Source organism: Leuciscus leuciscus (genome assembly GCF_965113295.1).
Source record: "Leuciscus leuciscus genome assembly, chromosome: 6".
Classification (NCBI taxonomy): Eukaryota; Metazoa; Chordata; class Actinopteri; order Cypriniformes; family Leuciscidae; genus Leuciscus; species Leuciscus leuciscus.
The window spans coordinates 43,395,280-43,423,022 of NC_138730.1; the positions used below are offsets into that span (position 1 = coordinate 43,395,280).

Below are 27,743 nucleotides of genomic sequence, written 5' to 3' on the forward strand. Positions count from 1 at the left end.
CAAACAGCTGATTTTCAATGGTTACCGTCAACTGTTTGATTACCAACGCTCCAACACAATCTCAAATGGAATTTTGTTTTAATTAATTTTAACTTTAAATTTGATGAACTCATCATACTATATTCATACTCATACTCATCATACTCATAATAGCTCATCATACTTCATCAATAGTAAAAAAAAAAGAAAGAAAATGGAAATAACCCATTAAATATGATATTATGCAATCATTTAAGACATTTCTCCTCATATAGAACCGAGTCAAGCACTATATACTCTATATAGAAACCTGAATCTTTTATCTAAGAGTGGATGTTTCCACTTAATTTACATTTAATTTAGACAATGATGTCATCCTGTTTATTTCATTTGATGAGATCATCGTCCTCTCCTCGCTGAGATTCTGACATGTATGACCTGTCAGTCAAAGCCCTGTAAACATTAACAATCCAATTGAATCATAGGCTGATTATCTGGAGTTTATCTGGAGTTTCAACTTTGTCCTAGAACAGAGAACACATTCAGGAACACAACTGTGCATACAGAGGACAGCACCACACTGACATACTGTATATTTTTCTCTCTGGATTTTAATAATCTGATTTCTTGCTCATGGATTCTAGTGCCTGGAACATGGCACTTCTCTCAGACAAGGTGAAGTATTGCATTCCCTTTGCTTTTACTGTGATTTTCAATGTTTGAAATGGGGTCGTTCTCAGGTAACAGTGCCATTTTTATGCTTGATTAATAATAATAATAATAATAATAATAATAATGATTTCATTTGAAAAGGTTACTGTCGAACCGACCCACCTCAGGCCCTGTAAAAGCCATAGACATTACTGGACCACCATAACTGGGTGTGTCCTCCAAAATATTGTATGCTTCAAATTCATATATTTAGAAAAATAAATAAGTATATAACAGTAGTATCAGTCAGTTTAAAGACTCATATATATATACACACCGGTCAAAAGTTTGGAATAATTTCGATTTTTTGTTTAATGTTTTAAAAGTCTTTTATGCTTTTTGAAAGCAAAAAATAAATAAATATAAAAACAGTAAAAATGAACTTTATTCCTGTGATCAAAGCTTATTTTTCAGCATCATTACTCCAGTCTTCAGTGTCACATGATCCTTCAAAAAAATCATTGTAATATGCTTTTCGTTGCAGCTTTAGAGAGCATAAGAAACTTCTTTTAAAAAGATTACAAACATTAAAAAATGATTACAAACGTTTGACTGGAAACCTATACAGTAATAATTCGCTGAATTTAATAATAAAAAAATGTATGGTAAGTGGTTGCACACAATTGATTTTAGCTACATTTAACACTTACCATAAATTTTTTTATTAAATTCAACAAATCATTTTTTTTTTCAGTAGGATATATGATATATATGAATTGGGACATGCAAAATGTTTCATGATCCAATGAAAAACATTGAAAATCTTTTTTCTCTTTTCCATTTTTTTTTTATCCCATTACACTCTAAACAGAGCTAAGGCACTGCTTCTTGAGAATGACCCAAATAATGTATTTGACCTTGATGATCTGAAGATGAGAACATTGTTTGTCTAGGAAGAATTTGATTAAAAAGGGTTTGAGTTTTCTGGCAGATCTGAGACATTATTAAGATCTCTTATTAAACTCTAGTTGAGATATGTGTGAGGCTCCTTCACTCTTTCAAAACTTAAATTTGCTCTCCATTTATATCTCATCAATCGAGAACAAAATGGCATCCTGCTATTTTGAGGTTTTATTGAACCTGGTGTATTTGCCGTGCTTGGAAGCTTGTGGAAATGGCAATAATACAAACCCCGAGGATAATTATCTTTTCCTAATTAGTCTAGTAACTCATCAGCGTGCTCGAAAACAAGAATAAAACCCAAGGTTCCTCTCAGAGTTTTTCCATTAACAACAAGATGAGGCAGAGAAAGTTCAACAGATCTGCTCAATAGACTAAAATGTCGTAATTACTCACACGCACTCATCCAGCGTCAGTATCAGTGTTACTTTGCCGTCTATAATCGTGATTTAGTACAGCAATCAGTTTATATTAAACCTCCCAAATGAAACTGGAAGTTAAAGTTAGCTCTTTTGCATGTTAAGTTTTATTTAGTTTGATGATGAAATGCAAATCAACCTGATTTTGAGTCTCACTTCACAAACATCCTTGAAACCGCCAGCTATATGAAACTGCTCTTTAGAGATTGACTCAAGTATGCCGTGGTATTGTGTGACTCCTTCTGTGCTATTAGCACAAGCCATACAAAACTTTGCTCAGATGAGATAAGCTTATCTTCACTGCTAAACCGCATGACCAGGAGCGATGTGGGTCGCAGGCTGCTGGAGAATCCTGTCAATGAAACACAAATAAACTGAAGGTTGAGAGAACATGCCCGTCTGGAATGAAAAACTAAGCCGAGGTTTAAAGATCCCGAGGGTTTGTGTTATTCATTGGAGAATCTGTTTTGGGATTAGATATACCACTGCCACCTTCTCATTCTAAGCACGAGCTATCATCGTTTTCAGTATGGCTTTGTCGAAACCTTTCCTTTAGGAAATCCATCAATAAGCCATTTTTCACAAAGGAAAGTTTAATTGCTCTTTAATCAGTAACAAATAATTTCTACTTTGGTACATTTTTTCAAGTATCTGTACTTTAAAAGAGTGTTTTTATTTTGGGAAATGTACGTTTACTTCACTACATTCCATAAAAACATGTCTTTCCCATGTCAAAAACATGTTTAAAAACAGCCAATGATCATGGCCGATTGTATCCTGTCAATCAAAAGTGGGCGGAAAAACGTGTTCAGACTGCAACTCATAGTGTGTGTGAAAGAAGAAAATCTCTAGTGTTGAATATAGGTCAAGTTAACGTGACACTACCGCATTTACAATAAAAAAATAGCGATTTCTGATTCATTCTGTTTAATTGGTTCACAAATAAATAACACTGCAAATATGCACCAATCTTTCTTAGTAGTGCTGGCTAATCTGATTAGTGCTGGCTATAGAATAAATAGCTATGTGGTTCATTGATCAGAACTTTTTACCTTTAATACTTTATAAGCACATTTAAAAAATCAAGTGTTTTTGACTGAAACTCGAGATGAGAGAAAAATCTGAGACTACAGTCTATGGGCCAGATTTACTAAACAGGGCAAATTAGTGTTAGTCCGCTAAGAGTGGAACGTTCTGCGTGTGATCTACTGACAAAGCTTCAAATGAAAGAACACAGACGCGGCCGGATCATTTCCATAATGACCAACACAATCTACCAAGAGCAGCACCAATTAGCATCTGGTTTAAGACATGCTTTTTTTGGTGGTAAATAATGAAACAAACACCAGTAAATTGACGAGTGCGTGTCTTTTGTAAATTTAGTTTTTTTACACCAAAAGAGGGTTTGTTAGTTAATCTGGCACCCTTTTTTGATCTCCATTGCTGTCAGGAAGAAAGAATTGAGATACTGAAGAGATACAAATAATATTGATGATAGCTCAAATTGTTTGGTCTTGGCAACATTTGATTTCATATTGAACGTTTTGACTGCAGTTTTTGATATCATCTGTGCACACTTTGCTACTGCATCTCACTGTAGAGATAAATATTACTGCAGCATGTTTTTCTGAAGATAAATCTGAGCGGCAGGAGATTTACAGTAAGCAAACGTCTCGATTTTATCTCTAACAAATCTAATTGCTGTCTGCAAAAATGCAATTGAGATCAAATGAATAGATCTCATTAATGATTTTCCTTCCCGAAGGCATTCATAAAGTCATTGAGGACTTTGGTCTACCAAGATAGAAAGAGTACATTTAGTCTCTAGAAATCCCCTTAGCAAAACTACGCTGCAAAAAATATATATTTTATTCCTGAGAATTTGTCTTGTTTTCCAGTAGCAAGTAGACAACACTTGAGAATCAAAATGACATAAGTCTTGGTTTCTAAAAAATTTATCAAAATTACACTTAAATCAAGAAACAAATCAATCAATCAAAGTTTTCTCTTTAAATGAACTCACATAATTTACATCAATTATTAAGTAAACAAAACTTAATATCTTAAGTAATTTTGCTTCTCAAGTAAATGCATCTTATTTAAGAATGTTTAGATATTTGTACACTATCAGAAATAGGGGTACAGTAGGAGTCCATTTCTGTCCCTTAAGGTACAATCTACACTAACGTACCCCATAGGGCTTATTATTGGACCTCAAGGTACATATATGTACCTTTTTGAGGGTCAAAAAGCATTAAAAGGTACATATATGTACCGTTTCTTTTAAAGGTTAAGGTACAATATTGTACCCTTGAGGGTACAGCCCCAGTGACAAGCCATTGTACCCCTAAAGGTACAATTATGTACTTTATTTTCTGAGAGTGTACAGGAAAACAAGACAAAAATACACAGGAAGAACATTTTTCTCTTTTTTTCTTTTTTTTTTTTTTTTTGCAGTCTAACAACCTAATTTAATTCTGCACAGATAGCTAATCAACTAAACAATCTAAAAACAGAAAACCAATAAAACAGAGACTCAAAGCCAATCTTTTCTGTCTCGATCTGTGTGTGTGTGTGTGTGTGTGTGTGTGATGCTGAATCAGACTAACTGCTCAGGGATCGAGTTTCTCTGGCAGAGGGAAACTTAACTCTTGGTTGTTACGTGCATTGATATTATTTAAATCTTCTTTTCTGAGTTAGCAGACTTCAACATGGCAAAGTGCGTATCTATAGCACGAATGATATTTCTCGTATCATTTATACGCCAAAAAGAGTTTTTGCGTACATATGATACGCACTTTATGGCGTGTAATACGCACGCACTCCTCACCCCTAATCCTACCCAAGGGGTTTACAGTGCGTATCATTTGAACGCAAAAACTCTTTTTGGCGTATAAATGATACGAGAAATATCATTCTTGCTATAGATACGCACTTTCATGAGCGTGTTGGTTCAGCACGATCTAGGTCACGGGTTTTGTGCATGGCCTGGTCACATGGATTTCATTAATTTTGTCATCTTTTCTTGACACATTTGATGCTATCCTGTTGCTTTATGCTGTAACCAGGCTTGAAGAGAGATGTTTCTGTCAGCTGTGTCACAAATAGCCAGCTGTGCTTCAAATGTCATCTTCTTCACACTAACTACAGGTGTTCTCTGTGCTATACAGCACTAACAATGACTCTGAAGACTTTCAAATTAATACTTAATAATGCCCAGCGGACATGGTTAAACTTTTATGGTCAGAGCAGCTTCCTGCCTCACTCTTTAATAAATTGTGGAGGGAAGTTTTACATTCAGGAGCCCGGACATGCGGAAGTAATGAAGACACTTTCTGAAGAAAATCTGAGAGGTCACCAGGATGGTTTCTAGGAGAATGCTTACTATCCTAAGACAATAAACCTCTATGATATTTTTCTTGCAAGGAAAACCCTGGTAATCTCACGTCTCTTTCTCAACAAAGTCTCAAACTGTGCTCAGATTTGCTTAAGACATTTATTTGTCATTAATCCGGATAGGCTATTTGACTTTAACCCTTCCGTCTACATTGAGATAGTGTTTTTGTCCTGTGAAAACTGAGCTTGAAGAATAAAAAAGTTTTTTTTTTTTTTTTGTTGCTTTTTTATTCAATATATGAAGGTACTGTAAATTGAATCACTAAATATTTTGTTGTTATTGTACAATATATGGTATTTTTTTATGTCGAGTTTCCCATTAATACAGACGCTGGATCCATTGCATCTGGCATGTGTTCTCACTGAGGCGACCTCAAGTTTCCCACTCGTAATTACGACTTTGTGGTGACGTTAAACTTGTAAACATGATCTTTCCGACATGACTTGAATGCACTAAAAGACAGAATGCCATTGCTTTAGTGAACAGCACATATGTGAATTAAATGCTTAAAACTTAAAAGCTGTTTTTCTCCCCACCTGGTTCAGATGATCGATTAGCCTGATCAGCTGATAAGTGCCCAAAACCCCTTTAATACCAACAAACCAGATATTTCACCTGGTTTAGATGGTCAGCCAGCTTTTCTCTAAACCTGACCAGCTGATATCTGCCCAAAACCCCTTAAAACCAGATCAGCTTGGCCAGATAAAATGCTGTTGGTGGATCTGGTGTGAGTGACAGGTTGCTCCGCCCTTAACACGTCATCAGAGAAGAGATGCGGGAAGGTTCATGGTGACTTTACTGTGGGAAAGCACCTTCTGACATGACTTACATTTGTTTTTCTCCCACGTTTCCTCCATCTTTTCACCTTTCCTCTATATCTCAGGGTTATTCCGGGATTGAACTCCTAGACCTGCTCTTCGAGCCCCATAAGGTCTCTCATATGGAGAGCGATGGTGACGTCTCTGCGTGGTCAATCACGGATCAAAGCGTGAGTGAAATGCCATTTGATATTTATGAGTTTATCTGATCAATCACAAGACAACTTTCCTACTTAGAGCATACTGAGAATATTTTATTTTTTAGTTATTTTAATAAATGAGGCTCCCTGAAATTCTTCTTGTGTGTCTTCAGTGACATGTCTGACCCAGATTTGTCTGTCAACTTCTGTGTGTGTTTGTATCTGACATGAAACTGTTGTGTATTATTCTAAAACCATGGGGAACTGTGGAGAAGATTTCTTATGCTCACCAAGGCTGCATTTATTTGATCAAAAATACAGTGAAAACAGTCATATTGCGATACATTACAATTTAAATCTATTCTTCTATTTAAATACATTTTAAAATGTAATTTATTCCTGTGATCAAAGCTGAATTTTCAGCATCATTACTCCAGTCTTCAGTGTCACATGATCCTTCAGAAATATTTCTAATATGCTGATTTGCTGTGTATCTATTTAGGAAAGCATTGCATACTTTAATTCATGTTTGATTACTTGAAACATGCTGTTACATGAGAGAAATTGATGCATGTCATAGCTGGTTGGGTTAATTTGTTAAAGTTGCCATTAGTACATACTAACAAGGGTGCAAAGCAATACTTGGGACAGAAAGAAAAACGAAAATAGGAAAAATAAGAAAATAGGACTTATTAACTGATCTAAATACAAACATTCAGTTTTTACAATTTTAACATTTGTTTATGACTAAGATTAAACTTATTTAGCAAGATGACAAAATGCACCTACTGTAAAATAACCACATTTTTGTTGGACAGAAATTGAGATTACAATATTTGCATCAAAATATATATAAAAAATGTATATATTTGTATTATGTATTATAAATGGAAATATTTGTTTTCTTATATTGTGTAAATATAGATGTATTTTTGTACAATTTAATTCTCTTACACTCTTAAAAGTAAAGGTTCTGTACTGCAATTGATGGTTCCATGAAGAATATTTTACATCTATTTTCTTTATAGAAATATAAAATTCTTTATAAAGGAAAAAGGGTATTTAGATATGTTTAAATGCTCTTCACTCCCAAAAAAGATGCTCTTTAAATGAAGAAATGGTCACTGAGAGGTTCTTTGGGGAACCAAAAAGATTCATACTAATAATCACTTCTATAGCATCGCTGTGAAACCCCACTTTATCTTTTGTAGGAGCAATTAAAATCCATGTTAAAGTGAACGAAACATGAAATACTGTACTTTAGAGACACAGATGACGCATCTGCAATGAGTGTGTATCATGGTTGTGCATGTGTGTTTCTGCTGTGTATTTATTCTCTGTGTTTTGTGTCTGCATCCCTGCAGAGTCAGAGTCAGGGTGAAGGTGTTGTTGATAGCTTCCTGGACTCCCTGCTGTCGGAGCCCTGCTCTCCTCTCTGGGTCCCTTCACCCTGTGACAGTGGAATCAGTGACGACACCCCGTCAGACCACCTGGACAGCCCCCCACCACCCCCCACCAGCCCGCTCTTCGACTCCATCTTCCTCCCTCAGCATCCTCATCTTCTTCCTCAGCCGGCCGCTCATGCCGCAAACACAGAGCCGGATATCTCCATTGATCTGGGTGAGATCTCACTCTTCAAACTGCAGTCCCACCGGAATCTAGTTGATTATTTTGCAGTCAAAACAACATCAGGGATGCAATAAAGTAGAGATGCACCGATTTATCGGCCAATAATCGGTATCGGCCGATAAAAGCAATTAATTTCATTATCAGCCATCGGCTGATTGATTTAAATCAGCCAATGATCAGGGCCGATTATATCCTGTCAATCAAAAGGGGGCAGAAAAATGTGTCAGACTGAAACTCATAGTGTGTGTGAAGAAAATCTCTAGTGTTGAATTTAGGACAAGTTAACGTGACAATAACGCATTAACGGTTAAAAAATAGCGATGTCCGATTCATTCTTTCCAATGAACCTGTTGAATTGGTTCACAAATAACACTGCAAATACGCACCAATTTTTCTTATTCCTGCTAGGAGAAATAGCTATGGTTCATTGATCAGTACTTTTTACCTTTAATACTTAATAAGTACATTTAAAAATCAAGCACTTCTGTACGTTTAAGTCAAACTTAAATAAGTAGGCTACTTATACTTTTCCTGGAGTAATATTTTAACATGGCATCTGTACTTTTACTCAAGTACTTGATTTGTGACACTCGTCCACTGCCTTTTATAGCTCAGGAAACTTCTCACTTATGTTTCAAGTATCAACTTTGTCTCAGATGTTTGTTTGTTTTTAAGTAAAGTGGCATAAAGGCATTACTGAAATCTCTACTGGAACTAACACGACAAATAACGCATTAACAGTTAAAAAATAGTGACGTTAAAGCAGGCTCTATTTGACCCTATGAATTACCTGTAGTTCAAGCCAGGGTTGCCAGATCCGCAGTTTTTCCCTACACTAAACATTATTTGTAGCACGCCTCCCATCCCATAATCACAAAGAGCTTTGTGCTTTGAACAAGTAAACAAGACTTGTAAACAAGTCTCAGCTTTAAGATTCTGTCCATTTTATCATTTTATGCATGAATATCAGAAGATGAAAGGTATAGTATACTTACTGAAATGAGTCATGTCTCATATAATCACTTAATCAGTGTTTCAACCCAAAGACGTCAATAATTTAATTTTGCATTTACCTCAGGAAAGTTATCCAATGTTTACAGTTCGTTAGTTAGCTATTAAAAACACTATAGAGGAGCTTATTTACTAATTATATATGCTTAAATAAATTTGTCATGAAGACAAGTGTTTATGAAAACTACCTTATGTGCAACCGAGTTTTATAGGCAACAAACATTTCAGTTTTTATTTGAGATCAAGAAATCAACTCAACTCTAAGAAAACAAATTTTTTGTTTTTGTTAACATGATCACAGGGTTATTATTGTTCAATTGTAGGCCATATTGATGCTCATTTGCTGTAATACAGCAGCGGGACAGGGCAATTTTTTTTGGGATTAGCCTGGGATTTATGTATCTCGATTAACTGATATTGACCTACTACAAATGTCTGAGTGGAAAATTGCAGAAATAAGGCAAAATTGCAGGCTATCGCATTTCCATTTGATGTTTCAATCACAAAAACCTGTAAGGCTGCAAAATCAGAACACACAACAGACTTTCAAAGCTTTCAGAGTTCAAAGTCTGATGAAATGTAGTGAAGAATCAACCCTTAGAGTTCATCTTCAGAACACAAATTAAGATATTTTTTATTAAATCTGAGAGCTGTCTCACTCCTCCATATGCTTCACTGTAATTGAAACTTGGCCCAGAAAGTTAGTAAAGACAATGTTTAAAATAGTGCAAGTGACTACAGTGGCTCAACCATAAGTTTATCAAGTGTTGAGAATAGTTTTTGTGCGCAAAAACAAACAATGATAACGACTTTATTCAACTATTCATTTTCTAAACCCTAGCACCACCTAGAAAAAAACAATTGGAACATTGCATTGCAACACCCTAGAAACCACCTAGAAATGGGGAAACGACTTACTTGAAACACCTTAGTGCTAACAACCACCAGAACACCTTGGCAACCATCAAGCAACACCAACAGAAACCACCTAAAACAATTGCAACCACTCAAAAATGTGTTAACAACCACTGAGAACACCTAACATTAGCATAGTAATGCCCTAACAAACACCCAGAAATGGGGTAACAACCCCTTGTAACCCCTTAGAGCTAACAACCATCAGAACACACTGGCAACTGCACAGCAACGGCCTAGGAACCACATAGAAACTTGATAAACACCCAGAACACCTTAGCAACTGCATAGCAACGCCCTAACAACCACCCAGAAATGGGGTAACAACCCCTTAGTGCTAACAACCATCAGAACACCCTTGCAACTGCACCGAAATGGCCTAGCAACTACCTAGAAATTTGATAAACACTTTTACGTCTTAGAAACTACATAGCAATGCCCTAGCAACCACCTAGAAATAGGGGTAATGACCCCTGGGAACCCCTTAGTACTAACAACCATCAGAACACATTGGCAACTGCACCTAGAAATGTGATAAACACTTAGAACACCTTAGTAAGTAGTAACTGCATAGCAACAGCTTAGCAACCTCCTAGAAATGTGATCAACACTCAGAACCCTTTAGCAACTGCACAACAATGGCCTAGCAACCACATAGAAATCTGATAAACACTTAGAACACCTTAGCAACAGCCTAGCAACCACCAATAAATGTGGTAAACTCTCAAAACAACCTAGCAACTATTTGCCAACATCAAAAAAATAAATAAAAAAATAATCCATCTACCATCTGGCAATGTAACAACAACCTCTCAGAAAATGAAAATATATTTTTTGTCTGTTGGTCTTCAGACACAGTGTGAAGTTAATGCATTCTGCGATGTAAAACGCTCCTCTGTGTGTGTGTGTGTGTTGTACGTGCAGCAGATTGGGAAGCCTGTCTGTTCAATGACGGTCTGACAGACTCTCAGTGCACGAGAACTCAACCAACCCCCGTTTACCAGCTCACTGTAAAAGACCTGCTGCTCTCCAACATCGGAGAACCGGTGAGTACTGAATCTGACAGAACATGAACAGACACCATGTTGTGTGTGTGACTACACAGTCCTGCTGTGCCTGTGACATTCAATGTGACATAACCAGGAGAGGAGAGAGAGAGAGAAAGCAGTGGAGTTGATTTCATTCTAGAAAACAGGAGATGTGGAGGGAAGAAATACATGACAGAGAAAGAGAGAAACACACAATAACTCTAAAAAAGGCTTGTAAGAAAACAAATTTTGATTTCTAGGCTAAAATTAAAGGCAGCTTATTGCGTGTGTTGTTCACTAAGATGTGGAAGCTCGTTTCCGCCACTGAATAAAACAATTTAAAAGAAAAATTGCGACTTTTTCCTCACAATTCAGACTTTTTTCTCTCAATTGTGCGTTTATATCTCACAGTTCTAACCTTTTTGCCGGATATAAACTCTCAATTCTGATTTTTTTTTTCTCGCAATTCTGATTTTTTTTTCTCGCAATGCAAAATTCTGACTTCTGTTCTCAAAATTGTGAGAGATAAACTCGCAATTGCAAGTTATAAAGTCCAATTTTGAGGTAAAACATTTAATTGCGAATTTATACATCACAATTCTGACTTTATAACTTGCAAAGGCAAGTTTTTATTCAGTGGCGGAAACAAGTTTCCATTCTAAGAAGTGAATCCCAGAGTGAGATTTTTTTTTTAATGCATTCTTTTTTTTATCAACAATGTGAGTAAGTTCATAAAAAAGCAACATTTTGAACAAAAAATGCTTGTTGGACTAAAATGCTTGTTTCTGCTAATTCTTCGCTGGTGTTTTAATCCAGAGATTAAAACACTCTTTTACTCTTTTAAAAGATGCGTAATAGCGCCCCCTACCGTATAACAGTGAAAACACAGAAAGCCAGAAAAATCCTTCAATAGGTCAATTTCACAAGAATCAGAAATGACTCAGCTGTGTAAAGTTAGTTCCGCTACGGGTTTGCACATAATATTCCCTTTTCTCCAATATTGCTTCTTACCTTTTCTGTTTTGTCTGTTTTCCAAGTTGCTGTTAATCTACAAAGAAATTAATTTGTAGTTTATACGGCCACTCAGACCGTGCTCAAAGTAACCGGCGGGTGGTTTTAATTCACCGGCTGTCGTGTCACAGAAATATGTACTTATTTATATTAAAAAAATCGAAATTCCCAGTACATACACACAGTTATATATATATACAGGAATGCATTCACACATATATATGTATATATATACACACACCGGAAAAAGTTTACCCATGCATGGGCCAATCTGGAAGCCAAAAACCCAGATGTGTAAAATTGGCGTTTGGTGGCAAGCATTGTCTCATAAATGACGGAAAATTCTGTCAATGGCAGGGAAAGAGTTAAGTGTGCATTATCTAACAAAGCAGCCGCCTGTGTAGACAGTAAACAGCTTAATAGTGTCATTTGAACAGATAAAAGCATGTTGAGGGGCAATGTTTTCAGTCAAACATAGGGTAAACATAGGGTCGTCCATAGCATACAGGTAATGACTTTGACCTGTAAACATTACCGTGCAACATAAAGCACAATAGAGAGCTGCTATAGTGCTTTTCACAGTGCTTTAAAACCTCCACAGATGCTGTTTCAGTGTTTGGGTTGATGTGGCATTGCGTCTGATTTATGCGTTATGATGCATGCTGGATAAAATCACACAGATGAACAAATGTATCCGCAGCACTTTTGTTGTCAATGCATTGCATTGATACTTGCGTGAACAGGGTTATTTTTGCGGCTGACCTTATTGCATATGCATTTGTAGGAGTTTCCCTTTCAGATGCAAAATTTATGGGAGGAGAATATTGAAATTAATCATGCAAGGTGATTTACTAAGGTGGTTTGTGCTCGTCAATTTACTGGTATTTGTGCCATTATTTACCGGCCAAAAAAAAAACAGACGCTGATTTGCGCTGCTCTTGGTAGATTGTGTTGGTCATTATGGAAATGATCCGGCTGCGTCTTTAATTTGTGTGTCGACAGTAGATCACGTGCAGAACTATCCACTCCCATCTGTGCTTTTTTGGAATTGCGCTCTCAAGCTACTTTGCCCGGTTTAGTAAATCTGGCCCTAAGTAAAGTGTCTTTAATCATAATAAAAACAAATGCAGTTTTTGAACAAGAGCATGAAATGAAATGTGTGATTCTGTGTCTAGACAAAACCCTCCAACCAGCAATCCCAGCAAGAACTGATGCTCAATGAAGATGAGAAGAAACTTCTAGCCAAGGAAGGAGTCAATCTTCCCAGCCAACTGCCTCTAAACAAGGTACGTTGAACACACACATGTTCCACCTGAGTTAGACCAAGGTCACATGGCCACCTGTAATAATCTATCCATGTCCTGCATGTGTCATTGCTCCATGTCTCTATATTTACTGGAAGCCAGATCAGACATCAGCAGCAGGGAGGAAAGAGGCTTTCATAAAGGCTGAGATGAAGGAAGTCAGTGATGAAAGGCAAAGGCAGCTCTCATCGTAATAACACATTCTCAGCCGCAGAGGTTTTTCCCTCTGTGTATGCGATAATAATAATGACATGATTAAGCTGATTTGATTCAACTCACAAACCGCATACTTCAGACCTTCCACTAAAATCTGTATCAGAATAAATGTTTGAAATGTAGACACTTGTGCCATCTCAATTCAAGATGAATTCCTCTTAACATTTTGTCTGGCTTGTTCTCTCATGTTTTTATTAGTACGAAGAAAAGATTCTGAAGAAGATTCGAAGGAAAATCCGAAACAAGCAGTCGGCACAGGAGAGCCGCAAGAAAAAGAAAGAATATATAGATGGACTGGAGGGCAGGTAAACACAAACAGAGAGAGACACACAGACACACGTTGGGTTTTCATGTTTTATGGGGACTTTCCATATTAAACTTTTGGCATTTTTACATAAAAAAACAAACAAAAAAAAACATTGATTTATAAGCGGTTTTCCCCATGGGGACCATATAATTTCCATTTATGGGGACATTTTGTCCCCACAACATAGGGAATACCTGAACCACACACACACACACACACACACACACACACACACACACACACACACACACACACACACACACACACACACACACACACACACACACACACACACACACACACACACACACACACACACACACACATACTTGAATGCAGACATAATTTCTACAATTTCAGCTCACTCTTTTTTTAACTTGCATATGTAGAATTAGAAAGCAGAATTGGATACACTACAGTTCAAAAGTTTGGGGTCAATAAAAAAAAAAAAAATGTTTTATGATTGCTTATATTCAGAAAAGACATGCTAAATTAAAGTGACATCACAATCTTTTACATTGTTACAAATATTTATATTTCAAATAGATTAAATGCAGTTTTTTTGAGTAAATCAGCATTTTAGAATGTTGTCTGAAGTATCATGTGACACTAAAGACTGATGATAGTAATGATGCTGAAAATTCAGATTTAATCACAGGAATAAATTACATTCGAAAATATATTCAATAAGTCTCTATTTCTCAAACTTTTGAACGGTAGTGTATATTGTGAACTATTGAACTGGACCTGTTTGTGGTACCAGTCTCAATGAATAAATATGACATCAAAGAAAAACTCATTAAGAAGTAAACTTGCAGTGAAGTTGAAATTGAGGTTGAAAGTCATTAAAAACCCAGGCTTGAACTTATCTAAACTTGGGATCAAAGGAATGGAATATCCTCGGAGAGGCTGGAGAAATTATTGAGAACACACTGCTGCACAAACTTCGGGCATGAAATTGGCCTTTAAGGAAGAGCCCGTGGGTTTATCTGTCCAAAGGACAAACTCATTTCACAGCCGGTGCTGCAGTCATTTAAAGCATCGAAGCCATCTTGCTGTTTTTTTATTCACACTCACAAATCAGTCGTGTAAACGTACACATATCGGGCCCTATTTTAACGATCTGAAACGCAAGTATCAAGCGTGAAACGATCTCTGGCGCTGTTGCTATTATACCGGTGGGATAAATGACTCTTGCACCCGACGCAAATCTAAAATGGGTTGGTCTGAAGTAGCTTCATTACTCATAGATGTGGTTTGGGCGTATCGTGAAATAAACCAATCAGAGCGACATCGCACATTCTCTTTAAGAGCAGGCGCGCTTGTTCCATGGCGGTTTACTATTATAACGGCGGATTTGCCAGACGCACGCCAGGAGCGTTTCACAGCCGAGGAGACCGACGTTCTCGTCAGGGCCGTAAAACACAGAGAAGTGATATTGGGGATGGAGAAACCCACCCAAATTAGCTCCGGTTAAACAGGCGTATAATAATTTGGGTAATTGTGTAAGCTAGATTTATGCTTATTTTTTCACATCTTCATGGACACAACAATGATTTCCCTCGTGTGTTAATAGTTTTCCTTGTAATAATGTATGATTTGCAAAAATGAAAATGCTGCTTCTGTGTAGATGAGAGAAGCAAAGTGTATGCGTGTTATGCACACGCTACATTGATTATGGCCAAGCATGCGCCCTTAAAATAGCATATGAATAACATGCGCAACGCGCCACTGACTTTAGACTAGGTTTTTCCTGGTCAGTGGAAGAATTGTTTTCTAAACCTGCAAAATAGCACCAGGGAACGTTTGCACCGGAACACGCCTCCTCTTTTCGCTGAACCGCCCCCGGGAGCGCAAGTTCATTCCCTAGTTTACCGATGTGCGTCTGTGGAGGGAAAAGTCCGCTGTGCATGGGTGCAAAATAGGAATGATACATGCGTCGGTGTACAAAGTCAATTGCGCTGGGTGCAAGATAGGGCCCTATGTCTGCTAACAGACACCTGTTGGATTGTACTGTCCTCAAAGAAAACAGACAGCTAATTTTCTACTTTTCATATTTTGTCAATAAACATACAATTATTCAATAAAAACACAATTTAAATATATTAGCATTTTCTTAATTGCAATTTCAAAAAAGATTGGCCCTATATGAAGAGTTCAGATGCAAAAGCTTCTAATTGCCATCTGAAATTTTCTTCTAAAATTATAATTTTTTATCAAGCTTGTATATTTAGGTTCAGTAATTTCACTTAAATGAGAATGAAAATTACCTAATAATTGTCATTTAAGTGAAATTACTGAACTTAAATATACGAGCTTGATAAAAATGATCATTCTAGAAGAAAATTTCTGATGGCACTTAGAGGCTTTTGCATCTGAACTCTTCATATATTACCACCATTATCTAATGTTATTGATGCAGCAGCACCACACACACACACACACACACACACACACACACACACACACACACACACACACACACACACACACACACACACACACACACACACACACACACACACACACACACACACACACACACACACACACACACACACACACACACACACACACACACACACACACACACACACACACACACACACACACACACACTATGTCGCCTTTGGTTTTTGGCTTGCTTAGTTGGGGACATTTAATATTCAACAATATTATTGTATTGAATAATAGAATCACTGACAACATTCAAAAGACAGCTGAAAACCAATCTCTTCCGTGAGCACTTAACCTTATAGAAAAAAATAAAAAAAATAAAAATAAATGTCCTTTCCCTTTGAAACATCACTTATCAGGCTTATGCTACTCTGAATAATACCTGAACTTCGTATTTTGAGCACTTCTTGCGTTGTTGTTGCTTTTGCCTCTTTATGATGACTCGCTGTATTTTGTCCTAATTTGTAAGTCGCTTTGGACAAAGGCGTCTGCTAAATGACTAAATGTAAATGTAAATGTAAATTATTGATCTGCCTGCATTGACTCCATTTATATTATGGTTTTCTCCAGAACAGCTATATATATATATATAAATGAACTAAATTAATAACTTTTTTACAACAAAAATGAACCAGCACTGAACTTACATAAGGTTAACTATGATGCTATTTTCTTCTAAATCAAACAAACTTTGTTGCATTATTTTCCTGTTATCACTGCAAAGCTGCTTTGAAACGATCTATATTGGAAAAAGCACTTTATAAATAAACATGCCGTGACTTGACTATATTGTGTGTGTATGTACACATGCTGCTGTGACAGACAGAGGGTGTGTGTGGGTGTGTGTCAGATTCATCACTGTGAGTAATTTGCCAATATACTTTGGTCTAGGATGGCTGCCTGCAGTGCTCAGAATATGCAATTACAGCGGAAAGTCATCCACCTGGAGAAGACCAACACGTGAGTCTCGTTTTACAACAATATCAGATCCGCTCCGCTCTGACAAGGCTATAAATCAGTGGTTCTCAACTGGTTTTGCTTTAGGATCCCGACATCAAGTGGCCACAGAGTACTGAAATTGATTACCCTATAAAAGGAAACTAAGGGTGTTTTCACACTTTGTTCGAGCGCCTGGTCCAAACCCGAGTTCGATTGCTCCCTCTCCCCACTTGATTGTGTTCACATTATATTATTTAGGCCCGAACTGCAGGGCGTTTGCATCAGACCGACGGCTCTTTACCCCTGTTGTTTGGTAGCAGGAGACGGTGGCAAAAGCATAGTGCGGATTACTTTTATACTTTTGTTTTTGAACCTGTGGTTTTGTTTTCAGAACATAATAGCACTTGCGTCTATCTGCCGTGAATGTAATGCAAATGTTTTAAAGACTGTGGGAGTCCATTAGTGCTGAAGGCGAGACGAAATGACATTAGATGAATGATACATTCTCTCTTCTTGATGTGCGTCAGTCACTCTTGTCAGGAAAGTGAGTGAGACGCACACAAACACACAGTTTTATCGAATCATACGGCATCAATAGCAGTTCACTTCAATGTTTTAGTACGATTGCGTTTATATCATCAGCAAACTGGAGTTCACATGAACCGCACCTCAGACCGCCCTTTTTTATGCAGACTTGGGTACGGTTCACATCATCCAAACGAACCGGACTCTGACGTCAGTCGAACCCGAGTGCACACCAAATGTGCTAGTGTGAAAGCACCCTAAGATGTCCTTATAAATAAACTAAGGCTGTGTTCACACTTGTAGTTCGGTTCGCTTTGTTTGTTTGGTCCGGACCAAAAAAACAAACATTTAGTTCAACTTAGCGTTCACATTGGCATTTTAACACGGAACCTAAAGATACCGAACCTAAAGATATAGAGACACGTTCACAACCTGATTGGTCGGCTTTTATGACATATTTTGTGACGGAACTTACCGAACATCTAAAACAATGGGATAAATGCGCTCATTGTGTGTGTGTAGCTACATATGATGGTATTCTGACCAGCTGAGAACTCGTGAAGAGCTTATAAAATGTGGCAGGAATCCCTCCGTCACACAAACCAAGATCTGCTGTGAGGAGACGCGGTTCTGATGCCTGAACTGAACTTTTGATGGACAACATCACGACTATGATGAGAAAAAACAGGCATGCTTGATCACTCTGTCCTTTTCAGAGTCACGTCTTGTGACATCATGAGTTTGTTTGGAAGCGGATCGAGACTCATCTTTTCAGCGGTCTTGGTCCACTCGTTTGGTGTGCACCAGGGTTCAGATGGCAGCGTTCACACTTAGGGTGTGTTCACACTTCGCATGTTTGGTTGGATTAAAACGAACACTGGTGCAATTGCTCTATTAGTGCGGTTCATTTCAATAAGTATGAACACAGCCATCTGAACCCTGGTGACAACAAACAAGCTGGAATGATGAGTCTCGATCCACTTCCAAACAAACTCTGGTGCTATTCGAATGATATATGAACGCAACACGAACCAAATACATGTAAACGAACCAAAAACAGGAAGATGAGACCCTAAAAAGGACAGAATGCTCATGCGTATCATTTTTTCTCATCATAGTCGTGATGTTGCTCATCATCACAGTTCAGTTCAGGCATCAGAACCGCGTCTCCTCACAGCAGATCTTGGTTTGTGTGACGGAGGGATTCCTGACGCTGTTTTGACTACTTTACACATTTATAAGCTCTTCATGAGTTCTCAGCTGATCAGAATACCATAATATACAGCGATACACACACAACGAGTGCATTTATCCCAGAACACAGCATTGTTTATGATGTCCGGTAAGTTCCGTCACAAAATAGGCAATACGTCATAAAAGCCGACCAATCAGGTTGTGAACGTATCCCTGTGCCCTATAGGTTCGGTATCTTTTGGTTCAGTGATAAAGATGCCAATCTGAACGCTAATCGAACCAGGACTAAATGTTTTTTGTTTGTTTTTTGGTCCGGACCAAATGAACCAATTGAACTGAACTACAAGTGTGAACACAATCTTAATCAAATGAACTGCATAATAGAGCAGTCGCACCAGGGTTCGTTTTAATCGAACCAAACATGCCAAGTGTGAACAGAGCAATTGTTTCCAAGTCTTCAAAGATAAGGGCATTTCACACAGTCTTCTTTACATTTATGCATTTAGCAGACGCTTCTATCCCAAGCAATTTTATTTTATGCAGCTTCTACATTTTCTGATTCAGGAAAAATCATACAATTTGAGGTAACACTTTACAATAAGGTCTGATTGGTTAACATTAGTTTATGCAACTAACTAACATGTTGTGTTAGTTAGCATCAACTAACATGAACTAACAATGAGCAATATATTACAGCATTTATTACATTTTGTTAATGTTAATTGATGAAAATGTCCATGTTAGTTCACAGGGCATTATCTAGTGCTATACAGATACAACTTTTGATCTTTTAAGTAACACTTTTGATCAAGTGTTACAAAATTTAATTGGATATACAACCTGTGGTGTAAGCAACATATTATTGGAAGCTCTTTCTCTTCCCTTCATGAAATGACTTATTTTGCTATTTGAACTATGCACGATTATATACAGTAGTTATTTAATCTTGTACTATACTGTATGTCAGTACTGTATTTTACTATTCCTACTTGCTCTTCTTGTCTGTATGCATGTTTTTATGTGAATGAACAAAATTTTGTTGCACAGTTGTGCAATGACAATAAAAAAATTCTATTCTATTCTATTCTGCTCTTTGCATGTTATTATTTGCATTTAGCATTGTTTTCCCATTGCTCTCTTCGATCAGAACGTGGTCCACCAGTTGAGATCCACTGCTGTAATATATGTAGGTTTTATAACCTGCTCATGCAAACAGCTCTTTAACTGTGCTATAAACCTGACCCTCCATCTATTATAAGATCATTTACATAACGTCTCTCTTCTTTCAGTGTTTTATTGGTTATTTTACAGGCTATTTAAGATGCCATGAAATCAGCTATTAAATTTAAAGGAGAAGTCTAGTGAAAACAGTCATAAAATTGAGCAGTAAACCACGAAAGGCTGTGCATAATAATGATTTTTACCACAGCTGAAGGGTGTTGTCAGGCAAGACACAAAGACAATTTGTTTGTTATATGCATTCAAGACCCCAGAATATGTCATCCTGAACCAATCAGCACTGTTAGAAAATGTTTAATGCGATTCAGTTTTGATGCTTTTTGCAAAGTTTACACCATCAGTATTAAAAATGTGTTCAGCCCTTTATAAATTTGCATAATTTTCCCAATCCAAATGGAATCAAACAAGAATCCTATAACAATAAAATATTAGAATAAAATGTACAGTACAGGCCAAAAGTTTGGAAACATTACTATTTTTTATGTTTTTGAATGAAGTTTCTTCTGATCATCAAGCCTGCATTTATTTTATCAAAAATACAGATGTTTTTTTTTTTTATATATATATTGTGATATATTATTACAATTTAAAATAATTGGTTCTTTTTAACCTTTTATTCATCAAATATATTAGGCAGCAGAACTGTTTCCAACACTCATAATAAATCAGAATATTAGAATGATTTCTAAAGGATCATGTGATAGACTGGAGTAATGATCCTGAAAATTCAGCTTTGCATCACAGAAATAAATAATAATTTAAAGTATAATAAATTGAAAACCAATTATTTTAAATTGTAATAATATATCACAATATTGAATTTTTTTCTGTATTTTTGATCAAATAAATTCAGGCTTGATGAGCAGAAGAAACTTCTTTCAAAAACATTAAAAATAGTAATGTTTCCAAACTTTTGGCCTGTACTGTATGATAACTAAATTATTTATTATATTATTTATTATATATATCAGAATTATATATGAGAATTCTTGTTTGATCCTATTAGAATTGGCTTCAAATTGATGGTATTCAAAAGAATATATTGATGAGCTTCAGAACTTGGTTTGATGGACTTTTAAAACTTATTTTTATCCATCTTGACATTTTTAAAACACTTTGCTGCACTCTGAAATCCTCCAACTCTCTGCATATTTGTCCTTAGATGAGGCAATTTCCTTTAAAAGCATGACTTTACACTTCCAAAGTTCACATTAAATGAAAGTTTTGCTACTTCCCTCCTCTAACTCATAATGCACTCTCACCATCTATCTGTCAGGTCTCTGGTGGAGCAGTTACGTCGCCTGCAGTCTCTGGTGATGAACGGGTCCTGTAAACCGGCTCAAACGGGAACCTGCATCCTGGTAAGATGACAGCGGAGGAGGGAGGAAGGAAGGAAAGGAAAAGAAATGAAGGAATAAAGGTAGCATATGCTTTGAAGTAACCCGCTCCAAGGGTTTTTAGAGCTCAAGCACAATGAAAGTAAACACTGGCAGAAGAGGTAGAAAAAGGAATCAAACAAATCTTCAGTGACACGTCGATCAGAGCAGAGAGATTTCAGCCGTGTCCTCAGAAAAGTCACTTTTCTTCTTCATTTCAACTGATTACATCATTGACTGCTCATGAAAACTGTCTGCCACCTTCCATTAGAGAGATCCACAACATCTCAGACTGAGCTCACATTTGCCAAGATACCAAAGTCAGCTCAGAAGTCAGACATATCAAACACTCAGCTGTGCTCTTCACACACTCCTCTGGAAGAGAATTAAAGTAGACCTATTGCTTTTTAACATTTTAAACTGTGTTTAGTGTGTAATGTTGCTGTTTGAGCATGAAAAAGCTCTGCGAAGATACAAAGCGGGAGTTATTCTCTATCAGTGTCAATGTTTCTGAACTCCCTTAAAAGCCTCCATTGTAGTCTTGAGTTTTCTTCCGGGAATTAACATGTCTCAATATTCCTTATTTAAATAATTCCCGCCCAAGGCATACGCAAAATGAAGAGGCGGGGCCTGGTTGAGTTAATTAATAGTGTGTTGAACCTTGCAATAATGGGAAGGAGCGGGGCATTGCCGAAACACACTTGAAGCGCTTGACCAATCACAAAACACTGGTCCAGCCAACCAATCAGAGCACAGTGTGCTTTTCAGAAGGAGGGGCTTCATAGAGACAGGAACTAAACAGGGGTGCGTTTCCCGAAAGCATCGTTAGCCAACTATGGTCGCAAGTTCCGTCGTTATCAGCATAGTTCAACGATTTGGTGTTTCGCGAAACCATCGTTCCAACGGACGTTCGCAAACAACATCGCAAACTTGTGTGGTTGGAACGACAGCTCTCGAGCTGTGGTTATAGCATAGTTTCTAGTTTACATGTAGATGTAGACTGAATAAATCCTTATCTTTAGCAAAATAAGCAAGCTGACATTCAGTACAACCCGTGTTATTTATTTAGAATACATACAAATGTAATTTACGTCTTTTAGTTTGTCAAGAGATTTAAAGCACCGTTTTTGAAGACTGCGCATGTGCGAACGTGCTCTACTATGTAAGAACGAGCCAAATATTGAGTCTGGTAATAAAGCAAAATAACTGAGAAAAATTAGAAATGGTCTTCAGATGCCATGTCTGTAACTTATATGACAAAATCTAGCGTTAATTCGATCTCAAACAGATTCATTAAAATAAGTTATTAGTCCACCACGTGCGAGACGTCATAAACCAACGTGGTTGAACGATACTTTGCGACATACGGTTTCGGGAAACAGTCGTGACTAGCTAGTTGATTTCTCCAAACTAAAGATGCATCATACTATGGTAGTTAAGCAGCGAGCTATATAGTTGTACGGGAAACGCACCCCTGAGCGTTACTGACAGACTGGGGAGAGAGGTGCTGCAACAATAGCTAATACGGGAAAAAAATATCTCTTTTTGAACATTCAAGCATGGAAACCAATTCTAGTAGACCCCAAAAACAAAATCAAGACTCTGTAAAAGGACAGAAGTCCTCTTTAAAATTAAATGCATTGACAGTGAAAGTAAATAAAACAAAAGAAATAATACTCACACAGTTTGTGTTTTGTGGTTTGTGCTCTCTGCTGTCCGTGCTCTGCTGAGATGTGCCGGTCGAACTCTATTAATAAATTCAAGCATCAATCTCTCCCTTAAGCAGATGAATGAATCATTTCGAAAGTGACTCGGGAGGCACCGGTTGGGTATTTGAATTTAAATTAACACAGATGCCATGAAGATAAATGAAGTGAACTGGCTGGATAATACAATATTGCTGACGGGTGTAAAGTGCAGATTTCGTTATTTACAGCATCTCAAAAACATGTTTAGAAAGGAAAGGGGAGAAAAATAAGGAAGAGGGATAAAAGAAAAAAAGTCATGGCCCGGAGAAAAAAAGGAAGGAAGGAAGGAAGGAAGGAAGGAAAGGAAAATGAAGGATAATGTTATTATATTACCGACCCCAAACTTTTAAAAAGCATTACGTAAAACATATTTTTATATAAGTATATCAGAGAGGATATTGCAAATTATAGTATAGAACATTTATTTTTATCTTTCCTGCATGTGGCAGATAGAGAACGAGAAAGATTTGATGATTATCATGAAAGTGTTGATTATACAAGCCTGTTTAATGGATGTAGGTCGTAAGCTGACCCATTTAGCAGGACTTGTTTATTTACTTCTTCTCGTTTAATATTCCTTCTTTTCCTAGGTGCTGGTCATCTCTTTCTCTCTCATTCTCATCCCGAGCCTCCAGCCCAGGAGGGCCGCGGACCCCGGGGACTTCAGCACTACCAAAGGTTCGTCAACATCAACAGCACTGCAGACACGGGGACAGCATCATGAAACTGTGAATTTGACTTCAATTACATCATGATATGCTTATGAACGCATTTCAGAAAACTGCGTATCTACCAAACATCTCTGTATAGCGTGTAGTGATCGATGTTTACTGACCTGAGATGTCAATATAAAAATATAATCTGCTGTTTTTCATTTAAAGAGACTGTATAGTACAGACACACAAGCACTAGGGCTCTACATCAAGGCGTAACCTGATTTATATTCAGGTTCGTGAACAGGTTAAAGTGGGAGGCTGCAGCATTGAAGCTCACATTCACCCGTCTCAGGCTCTTCTGTTCTCTTAGAGCGGTGACAGCGATCACAAAGCAATGGGGTCGTGGCTGTCAGACGGTATACAATGCCTGCTTTTCACAACCACAGAAGTTCAGAACGTGAACATTCATTTTTCATGTGGCACGACTTTTCTTCTCAACTCATGTTTGACCTTTCTCCTATTCTGCTTGGTTTAATCTCTGACAGTGTTGGTTTCAATGTATGCTTGCACTCAACAAAACAAGGTTAGGCACAATAGTAGGAGACGCTGAAAACAAAGTCTGGTACTTCTTGTTCTCTAGTCTAGAAAGCATCTGGTGTTTTAAAGCAGGGGTTTTCAAACTGGGCTCCAGAAGAGGGTTCTATAAGGCTACGTTCACACTGTCAGTCCAAATTCAATGATTTGTGTATCCGATTTGAATCTGATCTTATTTACAACATGAAAATGTGCATTCGCCGCGCTGGATTACTTTGTCTTATGAGGCAGCGGCAGAAACGAAGGAGGCTTTATTCCACGCCGTCGTCTCCGCCGGTCTCAAACATTTATTGTAAATTTCTGCTCGTCCGGCACTTTGCAAAAACACAACCAATTATTTGAATCTCCAGAGAACTGATTCTGGAGAGAAAATTATTCCTAGAACCTAAAAGTACTGAAAAGAACTTTTGAAAAAACATATTTCAAACAGAGAGTTCAACCAAAAGTCATTTTAACCTTGTACACTGTCAGAAAAAGAAAGGTACAAAAACTTTAGCTTTTGTTCCTTTGTTTGTGAACAGACATTTCAAGACATTTTCAAAAGGTACACTTTTGTATCCGAAGGTGCACTTTAGTACATAAAAGAAACCGCCCCGGTGGGAGCTTTTGTCCCTTTTTTTTCTGAGAGTATATAATTTTGACTCTAAAGGCTGAGAAAATGATGACAGAATAAACCCCAAAAAATGCTACAGTATGTCCACACATTTACGATAGTACATACTGTTATTTTTCTTAAATCTACTTAAATCCAGTTTTTATTCTTATGTATGATGGAACTGCTCTCGGGAGAAAGTTTAATGCTATGTACATACAAATGAAACAATTCACTGACGGAGACAGAACACACTGATTATGCAGCAGTGAGTCACTGAAATGATGAAGCGACTCGAAACAAGGTCTGTTTTCCTCTTCCCCTCTCTCCTGCAGTTCAGTCCAGGTCACTGCGCTCCGTGATGGAGGTGTACAGCATTCAGCCGGGCTACTCAGTCAACAGAGATGTGGAGGTGTCCTCGTCCCCTCACAGCAAGCTTCAACTCAGGCCTGAGTACGCCGACATGAACCCTCTCCATCACAACCACAGCTACAGAGACCGTGAGCATCACCACAGCGACCCCATCACCGGTCACGCTGCCTCACTGCGCTGGCTAACACATCAGGAGAAAGACAGGAAGTGATGTAACCGACTGGCGCACATTACACCAGACTTTTGACTATGGAAACGCAGCTCATTCTGGCCACATATATGAAGTGACCAACCGTCTGACTGACATGCTTCTATGTGGCATTTAGTTGTGGGTTTATCTGAATAGATTTGACCACAATAACAGACTGGAATGGGAAAAAATTATCAAATAATGATGCAGCAGTCAATGCAAAAAGTTGTACAGAAAACACAAAGATAGTGTAAAAGGTTGGAGGATTATGTGAATAGATTTTACCCCAATAACATACTGGAATGGAAACATAAATCATGCAATTTATGCAATTTTTTTTACAGAAAACACTTTTTTATATATATATATATATATAGTAAAATGTCGCAGGTTTATCTGAATAGATTTTCTTTTTTTTACACAGTAACATGATGGAATGGAAAAATACATATTTCAAATAATAAAGTAGCAGCCTATGCAAAACGTGCAGAAAACAATGTGTAAAATGTGTGTAAAAAAGTACATATTTCACAGACGCTTAAGCTGACTTGGGACTTAAAACTCAAATTATGTGACAATTTTTTATATTCAAGCGTTCATTGCATCAACATTTGTAAACATGACTCTGTTCTCAGTTCTACTGCTACCTTAAATTATATTTTATTAACAAAGTTCGGGAGGAGCACGTTCAGATAACTCCCGGTTCGGGCAATATGTCCGAGCTCGATGCCCTCTCCCGGACAGAACACCAAAATACGCATAATCTTTATTCTGTTTAATTGATGTAAGAGTGAACTTGTGAAATTGCATAAAACCAGCCAATCAGATTCGATTAGAAAGGGGAAGTGTTTTCTGTGCAATATGCATCAGTGAGCCAGCATATGCATCCACAGATCTGCAGGGAAATCAGATGCTGGCCTGCGTTTTAAATGTTGCCATTGGGGAAGAGATTAATCATTCGGAAATGTACAAAAACGGCACATCGCATCAAAAGCGAAAGCTCCTGCCAAACATTGTGTGGATCGCCGTGCCAAGATCACGTTTAATAACACAGACAGCTAATCTCATTCGTGCGGAATCAAGCACAAGCACAATGTACCGACACACGACTGGGTGTTCATTCCAGACGTTCGTTAATGTGAGTTTATATCCAGCAATATTTTTGTACTTAATTTACCTTTTTTTTTTTATACTTAATCCTTATTTTGTCTATAACTTTGTTCTCTAAGACTGCATTTAAATTCCGATTTGTTGATATCCGATTTTTTTGTTTTTATGACCATCTTACATCTTTTAAAAGTGACCCATATCCGATATCTGCTTTTACACTATTCATGGATTTCATCAGGTCCCTTTCCACAGGTGTATTAATCAAGCACAATGCAGTCTGCATTCATAATCTAGGTGCTTTATTTTATACACCTGTGGAAAGGGACCTGATGAAACCCATGAATAGGCTACTTGCCGAAACAACCCAAGGTGGACTGACCTGGAAAACCTTAAAAAGGAAGTTTAAAACGGCGCGATTTGCAATGGACGCAGATGAAATGATAATACAACCTTTTGCTTTCCTCACCAGGTCAGCAAAAAAATTGGGATTGAGCCTTCGTCCTCCATTGCGCCATTGAAAAGTGTCATGTGATCGCGGTTGGTGTCCACCCTGAGTTGATGTCACTTTTCAATGATGTACGACTTGCATTGACAGGGGAATATCCGATCTGTCCGCTCACTTGGCAGAAGCAAACGCGCATATATACATATATATACAGTATAGCCTATAGATCTGTGCCACATGGAAGAAACAAAATGGGAATTGAGTCCCTTGAAGCATGTAATGTAAATGTGGCCTAACTCATTCAGTGCACAGAACTCCCTCGAGTGCTCTGACTCGCGGTCAAACGCGGCTCCTGAATGCTAAACGACACGTTTACTTTTTGTTGCTCCATAAACTAGATACACAATCCATTTAGTATTCCAACAGGCAGCAGCTGTGAAACCTAAAATTACTGCAGAATAATAAAGCAGTGATGGTTTCCACCTCTGTGACCCTCGAGGAAGCTTTTGCTTTCCTGACAA

The 27,743-nt window shown here is 37.5% G+C and overlaps 1 protein-coding gene across 2 annotated transcripts; it reads left to right on the forward strand.

The window, feature by feature from the left end:
- The first annotated feature begins 506 nt into the window (after nucleotides 1-506).
- Nucleotides 507-27,024, forward strand: creb3l3b (cAMP responsive element binding protein 3-like 3b). 2 transcript variants are annotated; one of them, XM_082173126.1, is made up of 10 exons: nucleotides 507-654; nucleotides 6,290-6,394; nucleotides 7,729-7,984; nucleotides 10,847-10,965; nucleotides 13,134-13,244; nucleotides 13,677-13,783; nucleotides 17,134-17,202; nucleotides 21,416-21,500; nucleotides 23,854-23,941; nucleotides 25,441-27,024. In XM_082173126.1, the coding sequence occupies exons 1-10, from the start codon at nucleotides 613-615 to the stop codon at nucleotides 25,686-25,688; spliced, it is 1,230 nt and encodes a 409-aa protein (XP_082029252.1). In that variant the 5' UTR covers nucleotides 507-612; the 3' UTR covers nucleotides 25,689-27,024. The 2 variants fall into 2 exon arrangements, with proteins under 2 accessions (XP_082029252.1, XP_082029251.1); XM_082173125.1 differs by having other exon boundaries at nucleotides 10,844-10,965; nucleotides 25,441-27,023.
- Nucleotides 27,025-27,743: the final 719 nt, after the last annotated feature.